We start from the raw sequence: 9,806 nt of genomic DNA, 5'->3' as shown, positions 1-9,806 counted from the left end.
CAGGTAAAGGAGGGAGGCCACCACTGGAGGAAGGTACAGCTTGCACTAGGTGGATGGCTCTGAGAGCTCGCTGCCATCCCTGATGATTCTGCGTTGAGGAAACCCTGGGCTAAGCAAGATGTTAGGCAACCAAATTCTTTTGTGTATGAAAGGAGAACTGCAGGTTGGAGTAATCCCACAGGGCTGCGTATTGGGCCCCTCAACTCATCAGCAGAGCTCATAGTCATAACGCCATTGCACCTACAAGGTGAGAGGAAGCCTGGAAATTAAGGTATTTTCTGGAAAATGTTTAATATATGAAAGTCCTGACCTAAAAGCCGTGTCTGACTCAAGGGACTGAGGTTGTGATTTTTCCAAAGGGCTTCTGGCTGTGCTGTTGACTCTCCAGTGGCTTCTCTGAGGACCACATTATCTGACATCATCTAGCCCAGATTCTGATCTGGGAGCTCCTGATTGGTGCCCTCTGCCTCTATAAGGTCAGAATGTGGAATGCTGGAGTCAGAGTCCTACCTTCTCCTGAGCTCTGATTGATGCTTTCTTCTCTGTGCTCCCTGCTGATCCATTCACCAGCATGAAGGCGTTGCTGATCCTGGTGGTAATTAACTTTTATCTCTTTTTTTTTTTCTGTCTCAGTGAGTTCAACATATGCTCCATCTGTTAGCTCTACTGGTAAGTCTGCATTTGCACCTTCCTGTCATGACTGTGTTCCATCCCAGCCTCATGTTAAAGAAGTAGCCATGGGGGAGAGTGTAGATACTCCTAACGAGAAGACTTGGAAAGCCTCATTCCTGTTTCCAAAGTTCAATAAGAACACAGAAAATGTGCTGATCTCTTTTACATTTTTAGAATATATAAAGTCTTTGGCGCGGATTTATAAAAATTGTGGACTAGTTATTCATTGTCCTGTAGCAAAATGATAAGGGAACATGGTCTGAATTTGTGGCCTTAGAATTTGAGGAGATGCATGTAAAGCCTTTCTGATTACCAAAAATTGACGGGTCTAATATATGGGCAGTGTAAAAAGAGAGATTAGTAAGTCTGAGGATGACAGAAGAGAATGTAGATGCTGAAGGTGATGCAGAAATGTGGGCATTAGGAGCACATGGGAGTGTGGAATATGGATTGTGGAGAGTAGAGGTGAAGTAGAAGGATGGCCTTAAGCTTTGCTCTTTGTAACAGTATATATGCCTTATGCCAAGGCTGATGTGCACTTTTTTCTTTGATCTTAAACCCAAGGTTGTGGGCCAAAGCCTTAGTATTTCTTGGGCTTCTCCCACAGTGTCCTGTATGTCCAATGCCATATGTGTTGTGCTCAAGCAGACATGAGGGTGCTTTCTCCTTTTGTCCTCCACAGTTAGGGACCTATGGCCTTTGGTCATAAGGGCAGTGACTGCATCAGACCTCACACACTGAACCATATGTCCTACCTCCATGGGGGACAATTCAAAAAACACCCCGTCTTCTGGAGGAGGACCGACACGGCATGGCTCCAGGGTGGGCCTGGAGAGTGAGCTGTCCGCTTGTTGAGGCAGATGCACCTCACAGATGTAGGGTCTGCCTGTGGCTGCCTGTCAGGAGCTCCGGTGTAAGGCGTAGAGAGTGATAATTGTTACCAATCTTGCCACACATCCTTTGAACATGGGATGATCGATGGGGCATTTGCTCACTCGTATCATTGCCACAAGAGTATTAATGTCCCCTGTTACATCGAATGCGGTTCTCCTAGATGCATCTGTAAGAGATGGAGTCCAAGTCGAGGAACAGGCAGGACAAATATAATCCTGTTTCAGGACAGAAGCTGGAGGAAGAGATTGTGCTTCTTTCAAAGAAAGGAGGTCCTATTGCTCGAATCTGAGACACATGAACTGGTTGTTTCTTCTCTTCTCCTGTACAGGTTATTCCACTACCCACACTCATGCACGCTGCGGAGGAAACTGAAGGGCTCAAGTTAGCGCATGGGAGGGCACCAGAGAGACAGCCCACTAGGGACTGTCCTGTTGGCCCTGAGCCGGGGTTCTTGCAAATAGGAGCACATGTGGGTTTGGTCTTTGGTGCTTGCCCCTGGGAGAAAGTGTCTGCTTGTCTCCTCTCTTAGGGTCACAGACCTTGTGGAGAAGCCTGGAATTCTTTCTGTCGCACCATGGGCAGGGCTAGGAAGGATGAGTCCAAAGGAGGATGGGTAGGCAGGCTAAGGGTATGACCGAGTTGTTGACATCTGCAGAGACGAATTGAGAAGGAGGACTGTGCCTCCACGCTTGCTTGGGACAAATTTGGCTGCTGGGGTAGTCAAGTGTCTCAGCTGGATCTCTTCCTCCTAATTTCAGCTGCCCCTGATGCCACCACTGCAGCTCATACCACCCCTGCAGCTCATACCACCCTGCAGCTCATGCCACCCCTGCAGCTCATGCCACCCCTGCAGCTCATACAACCCCTGCAGCTCATGCCACCCCTGTAGCTCCCGCCACCATGACCAATGCTGTTCAAAGCACCACTCGAGCTGGTAAGTCTAGCTCATCTATATGTTTCTTTATGGAGCTCCTGGATTCCTGGGGTCTCTATTGTTATGGTGGACTCTATTTTGCGGGGAGAGGAAGGGAAAGCCCTGAGAAAGCTATGTTTTCATTATTTTCTAAATTGTTTTTGGTCTTAAAAATCACTTCAATAGATAAATGTCAGGGGAGCCTGAGGTTTGCAGCCTCTTGTTCAGCAGCATACCCACATGATTTTGAATTGTTGTCATTAAATAGAGAAAATTCATCTTTAGTAGCAATGCCACTGAAAATACCAAAGCAATTGTAGTTAGGGCCAGGTAACTGTTTATGTGTGTCTTTTTCTTTTCTTTTTTTTAATTTTTATTTATTTATGATAGGCACACAGTGAGAGAGAGAGAGAGAGAGAGAGGCAGAGACATAGGCAGAGGGAGAAGCAGGCTCCATGCACTGGGAGCCCGACGTGGGATTCGATCCCGGGTCTCCAGGATCGCGCCCTTGGCCAAAGGCAGGCGCTAAACCGCTGCACCACCCAGGGATCCCCTGTCTTTTTCTTTTTTACCAAAAAAAATTCTGTTACCTTGAAAGACCTTTCTAGAAATAAACAACAGCTTTAAAACAAAGCCCTTTGAGGCAAAAGCTTTTGAGCATGATTTAGGATATTTCTGGGAATTTTGACATACATTGAGGATCAAGACTGTGCAGAGTTATTACTCCTGGTTCGTCTTTCCTGTCCTTCAACACTCATGTAACATGGGTCACAAAGTTTGTTGACTGTGGACATATACCAGGCAGTGGAGTATACAATTTGCATATCAATGTAATTTAAATCTCATTTACTAAGTAAACACTGTAAGGATGAAGACATTGAGAACTTACAAAGAAAGATTTCCCCCTGAACACATGGGAGAGATTGGGTTGGTATTTATACAATCAACGTCTGGAGGAACCTTTTCAAATATTGCCTTTACTCGTTCAGTGTCTGGGCCATCGCATGGCACCTGTTCAAGGATGTGTAGTTGCAGCCAGTGGAGGGAAAAAGGACTGAGTTGCTCTGTGTTATGGGGAGGGAAAACTAACGCACATTGGCCTACTCCTGTTCAATGTAAACCTCCAGCTTTCGTAGGCTCCCACCCAGGGCTGCAAATTCCATTTCTCTTTGGGCAAACATGTCATGTTCCTTTGACACCTCGGAAGTCAGTGCCATTTGACGTTTGTTAGTCTCCTCACAGATTCCCAATTAAGTAGCTATATTATTCATTCCTTATTGAAACCCTCTTGACAATATGTTTTATTCTCTTACAGGCTTCTTCAGCTCGATTTGGAAAATAGTGGGTTGAAATATTACTAAGATGGAATTAGCCCAAGGCATCTGCATTTGATCTTGCAGGGCTCGGCACAAGGTCCATCCATTTGATTTAATCTAGCTACTTATCAAGTCTACCATCTTTATCTTATCCTTAATCAGTTTATCGGTTTTCAAATAAAAATAATATTGAGCAACATCAAAAATTGTATATTTTTGAGAGGTTGGGAAACTTAGAGAGGGAGACAAACCATGTGAGACTCCTAACTCTGGGAAACAAACAAAGGGTTGTGGAAGGGGAGATGGGTGTGGGGTTGGGGTAACTGGGTGATGGGCACTGAGGAGGGCACTTGATGAGATGATCACTGGGTGTTATACTATATGTTGGCAAATTGGATATAAATTTAAAAGAATATTCAAAAAAGAGGTTGGTAGAGTGGTTGTCTAATGTTTCAGTCAATCCCAGGGACAGATACTTTGAATTTTATCCTGTCCTTTGTGACTATGAATTGGACTTTGTCATGTGTACCCAAAGTGTCTTATTTTAAACATAAGACACACTTCTTGGGCCCATTACTAGAGCCTAGAGGCTTTTGTCACCTGAATGCACTAATCAATATACACTGGGCAACAACGTCCAATTTGGATTTCACCAAACTCTTCTATGAATTGAGCCACGATTAGTCTCTTATGTGCAATGACTTAGCAGGTGAGAAGGAGGAAAAGCATTCCCCTGGCATCTGGGAAGTGGCCTGGCACAAACCTACAATAGCACATAACCCTTTTCCTAGTTAATGAGTGATGTTCCTTCATTATCTATCATAGCTTTTGCCTCATTTCAATCTCTTTTCCTGCTAAAAAAAGGTTAAGATTCCCAATCATAGTGTACTTGTGCTCCCTGATACCATCCAATTCAGGGCAGGGTTCTGCTTCCCTACAACCTCCCCCAAATCACCTAACACAATCCTAATTCCTGTGGAAGTATGTTCTAACACCTGTTAGCTGAGACATCTCTCTACAATTCCCCACGTGTATGCTCTCTCCACTGCAGTGATCATGAACCCAAGCTGCTAAGCTCTATGTAGCTGGGCTGCTGGTGCATTTTGACTGGAGCACTTTGACACGTGAATTCATAATTGGAATGGATATTGTGTGAATTTTTCATGGTTTGTTGTCCTTTCCATTGTGGACATCTACTCAGTTTTCATACACTTGCTAAGTGGGAATCTGTCAACCTGCCCTGGGTCTTACCAGCAGTCCACTAAGCAGTGGACAATTTATGAAGAACAATATGTTCGTGCTGTAATACGGAAATGATTGAACTTGGAATTTGAGTCTTACTAAATATACTTTATTATTTTAAATGATTCCAGTCTGCCAAGGGATGAGAGGTGAAGAAGACTACCGAAGATTAAATAGATGTGTTCTGATTTTCTGAGATGGACTCAATGTGATCAAGGCTACGCAGGAAGTGCAATAGGCCTAGAGGAATTGGTATACCTTAATAGACTTAGCTAACACGTTCTTTTCCATAATAGTTTGAGTCAGCTTTACAAAATTTGAATTTCCATAGACTAGATCTAGTATACATTTACTGTATATCCACAGGGAAATATATATACAAATTGTCCCATTGCCATAATTTAGTTAGACAAGATTTGGAGTTAATAACCAGTAGGGGCAAATTAGAACCTGTTGTGATCAGTTAAAAAGTAAAAAGTTGAAAGAAGGGAAACCTTAGAACACTTGGAGGGTAGTTGAAATGTCAGATAATATACCAGGCTGAGTCTCATCTCTGAAAATCCTGAGAATTACCTCAGCTGGAGCTGAGATATTGCTCAAGCTCTGCAAAATGTTGTCATGGTTTTCAGATCATGCTAATAAGCAAGGTCAGAGACTATGGGGACTATTCTTGGTTTTGGTAAAATCATAGTGCTTATGTAGAAGTCCTGGTAGCCTCTTCTACAAAATCAAAGGGATTTATCTGGACTTCTGCAGACCCTGGCCTAAACTGTTAGATTTACTCAGAGTCAGCCCCAAGTCGTCCAGATGAGTCCATAGGATGTGACGATATGGTAGAAGTTTCTTCCATCATACATATGCTGCACTGAATTTGGATTGGCAGAAATCAAATAGGAATTGGTAGAAATAAATAGGATTATTTGTAAAGTAGCCCTGAGTATTTGTATTTGAAAAGTACTTAGGCATTTTCCCCCAGACTATTTTAAAAATAGTCACTAGCTTCTCAGTGGTGTTCGATGAAAGAAGCTCTTCTAATGGAGAGCATCTGGGAATGTATGGTAACCTGTTGGGTTCTGGCTGATGCCTGAGAAGCTGTCAAATGTGTGATGGGCAGTTTGAGAATGTTCACTCACAAAGTGACTATTTTTAGGTGCGTTGTAGCAGAAGTTCAGGTAAAGTCCTACACAATACAAAAAAGTTGTGTTGCTACTTGTCGGGTAGAAAATAGAATTGCAAGGACATCACTGACCTCATTACTGAATGGTTTGGAGGAAGACGGATGGCTGGATTTCCAATGGGAATTCTTGAGTTGAGGCATATGTTGCTGTTTGGATGTCAGTCTGCAGCATAAGCTGTTGATGTTGAAACCCTGATGAAAAAGAGTAGAGTTGAAAGCTCTTAACTTAGCAGTGAACAAAGTGTTAGGCTCCTGTCTCTAGGGAGGCATTTAGATGTTAGTCTGTGGGGCTGTAGCCAAGAGTTGCATGTTTTGTCAGGCAAATTGGCTCCAGGCAAGTAGGAAAACAAGCTACTTGTATGATGCACTCAGATAAGGAAATGTCTTGGGGACTTGAGTAGAGGGATCAAAATCATGTGATGTGAAACAAAAATAAATTGTTGGTTACAAAAAGGATTGGAATTCTGACATAGCTCACTAGACATCCCTGCCTCCTAAAGGAGATGCATGCGGAAGCTCAGGTCAGACCCATTATGAGGCCCATAGAGAGGACACAGTCCTTTGAACACAACAAAAGGAAATGATGTGCATAAGAAAACGTGTCCATACATAAAGGAAAGGTTGTGCTTATTAACAGCTGTGGGTGAAATTAGCTGCTATGTGCAAGTGGATCACCCCGAACCTCTCCTGGCAGCCCCCAGGATTCTGTGAGAGGGTGTACATACTGGTGTTAACCAGGCACCTGTTCTCTCTAGGATTTGCTTGTAAAGGAGCAACCCTGGAGATGCAATGAACATTTGGAACATCCAATTCTTCATCAATTTGCCCCACTTGAATGTGTTTCTACTCAGGTTACAAACCTTACTGCTACTAGGATCTACTAATTAATGGACAGAGATGGTACACGGAGCAAAATGGTTTGGATGAAATCCAGGTTTTACGATTTTCCTTACAATTTTCCTTTTCCTGTTAACTCCTATTTGGGTTTTCTGTTTAAGAAATGTTAGCATCCCTTAAGTTTAAAAAGACACACTTTCATATCTACTTCCAGATGACTTACAATGTTATGTTTTATGATCAAGTCTTTGGTTTTTATGTGTGGTAAAAGGTAGGAATCATGGTTTATTTCTTTAATCATACAGGTAGTAGTTTTTTCCCATTATAATTTGTTGAAAGAGTTTCTTTTCTTTTATTAAGTAGCATTAGCATTTCCAAAAATGAGGTAGGAGTATAAGTGTGCATGTATTTTTAAGACCCTTTGTTCTGTGCCATGGATCCATTTCTTTATTTCCAGGTCGGTATCTCAGTGATTTGATTAAGGTAGCTGTAGCAGTTTGAAATCAGGTGGCGTGATGCTTCCAACTCCGGTCTTTCTCAAGATGGCACTGGCTACCTTCAGTTTTTACTTTGTCACATACACTGTAGAATCTGTTTGTCAATTTTGACCAAAAATCCTCCCAACACTTTAATTGGGATTGAAGATATAGATAAATTGATACCTTAATGTTATTGGTTTTTTCTAACATGAATATACTGTATCTACATTTATTAAAGGTGATTTGGTTTGAGTCATCAATGTTTTGTAGATTTTGCTGTAGAGGTCTGGAATTTTTCTGGATAAATTAGTCCATAAATCAATATATACCATCCATGGTGTTTTAGAGAGTGATTTAAACATGTTCATTTTCCTTTTGATCATTACTAACAGATAAAAATAAAATTCATTTTAATATGCTGAATTGCTATCTTATGATGTTACTTGTTACTTTTTCTAGTAGCTTATTTCTTTTCTGTGTGTGTGTGTGTGTGTGTGTGTGTGTTTCTGTGTGGTTATATACGTGTGTCACCAAGTCGTCTGCAAGGAATGTCAGTTAATTTCATTTTTTCTGAGTCTTATGAGTTTTTTCTGTTTTTCCTCCTTATTGCAGTGGCTAGGACCTTCATAAAAATTACATATTGGTGATAAGAGCAGAGATCTTTACCAAATTCTGATTCTGAAATTAGGGGAAACTAGTCAGGGCTTCTCTATTGTATATATTATTAGTTATAGCATTTTATTGAAGTCATTTAGCATATTGAAGAAATTTCTACTAATCCTAATTTACTGAGAGTTTCGTCTCTTCTCTCTCTCTCTCTCTCTCTCTCTCTATATATATATATATATATATATATATATACACACATATATATATATATATCAACATGACTGTGTTTTCATCTTTAAAGGAATTTTTGTGGGGGGGCAGGACAGGATGGTGGGGGAATAGGGTCCCCAAGTCACTTGTCCCCACCAACTTACTGAGATAACTTTCAAATCATCCTGAAAACCTACAAATATGACCTGAGATTTAAAGAGAGAACAGCTGGAATGCTGCAGAGAGAAGAATCTGCACTTCTAACAACTCATTATTAGCCACTGTGCACTGAGCAAAATGACTAGAGAGAAGAACTCACCACAAGAGAAAGAATCAGAAACAGTCCTCTCTGCCACAGAGTTACAAAATTTGGATTACAATTCAATGCCAGAAAGCCAATTCATAAGCACAATTATAAAGCTACTGGTGGCTCTGGAAAAAGGCATAAAGGATTCAAGAGACTTCATGACTGCAGAACTTAGATTTAATCAGGCTGAAATTAAAAATCAATTAAATGAGATGCAATCCAAACTGGAGGTCCTAACGACAAAGGTTAATGAGGTAGAAGAACGAGTGAGTGACATAGAAGAAAAGTTGATGGCAAGGAAGGAAGCTGAGGAAAAAAGAGAAAAAAATTAAAAGACCATGAGGAAAGGTTAAGGGAAATAAGTGACAGCCTCAGAAGAAAAAATATATGTTTAATTGGGGTTCCAGAGAGCACCAAGAGGGACAGAGGACCAGAAAGTGTATTTGAACAAATCATAGCTGAGAACTTCCCTAATTTGGAGAGGGAAACAGGCATTCAGATCCAGGAGATGGAGAGGTCCCCCCCTCAAAAAAAAATCAATAAAAGCTGTTCAACCCTCGACATTTAATAGTGAAACCTGCAAATTTCAAAGATAAGGAGAAAATCCTTAAAGCAGCAAGAGACAAGAGATCCCTAAACTTTATGGGAAGAAATATTAGATTAGCATCAGACCTCTCCACAGAGACCTGGCAGGCCAGAAAGGGCTGGCAGGATGTGTTCAGGGTCCTAAATGAGAAGAACCTGCAGCCAAGAATACTTTATACAGCGAGGCTCTCATTCAGAATAGAAGGAGAGATAAAGAGCTTCCAAGATAGGCAGACACTGAAAGACTATGTGACTACCAAACCAGCTCTGCAAGAAATGTTAAGGGGGACTCTGTAAAAGAAAGAGGAAGCCCAAGAAACAATCCACAAAAACAGGGACTGAATAGGTATCATGACGACACTAAATTCACATCTTTCAACAGTAATTCTGAATGTGAACGGGCTTAATGACCCCATCAAAAGACGTAGGGTTTCAGATTGGATAAAAAAGCAAGACTCATCTATTTGCTGTCTACAAGAGAGTCATTTTAGACCTAAGGACACCTACAGCCTGAAAATGAAAGGTTGGAGAACCATTTACCATTCAAACGGTCCTCAAAAGAAAG

The 9,806-nt window shown here is 41.5% G+C and overlaps 1 protein-coding gene across 1 annotated transcript; it reads left to right on the top strand.

The window, feature by feature from the left end:
- The first annotated feature begins 582 nt into the window (after positions 1 to 582).
- On the top strand, positions 583 to 3,962 carry LOC129517353 (outer dense fiber protein 1-like). Its single transcript, XM_055337137.1, has 3 exons — positions 583 to 669; positions 2,325 to 2,500; positions 3,795 to 3,962. The coding sequence occupies exons 1-3, from the start codon at positions 646 to 648 to the stop codon at positions 3,838 to 3,840; spliced, it is 246 nt and encodes an 81-aa protein (XP_055193112.1). The 5' UTR covers positions 583 to 645; the 3' UTR covers positions 3,841 to 3,962.
- The last annotated feature ends 5,844 nt before the right edge of the window (positions 3,963 to 9,806 follow it).

The sequence above is a fragment of the Nyctereutes procyonoides genome, unplaced genomic scaffold, assembly GCF_905146905.1.
Source record: "Nyctereutes procyonoides isolate TBG_1078 unplaced genomic scaffold, NYPRO_anot_genome, whole genome shotgun sequence".
Classification (NCBI taxonomy): Eukaryota; Metazoa; Chordata; class Mammalia; order Carnivora; family Canidae; genus Nyctereutes; species Nyctereutes procyonoides.
The sequence above is the reverse complement of the archived record's forward strand: the minus strand, read 5'-3'. Positions and strand labels throughout refer to the sequence as shown.

Excerpts from the sequence above, each read along its gene's own strand:
- LOC129517353 (XM_055337137.1), top strand. The coding sequence starts at position 646 with ATGCTCCATCTGTTAGCTCTACTG. Across the intron at positions 670-2,324 it reads TCCATCTGTTAGCTCTACTG|CTGCCCCTGATGCCACCACT; the intron begins GTAAGTCTGCAT and ends TCCTAATTTCAG. Across the intron at positions 2,501-3,794 it reads TCAAAGCACCACTCGAGCTG|GCTTCTTCAGCTCGATTTGG; the intron begins GTAAGTCTAGCT and ends ATTCTCTTACAG.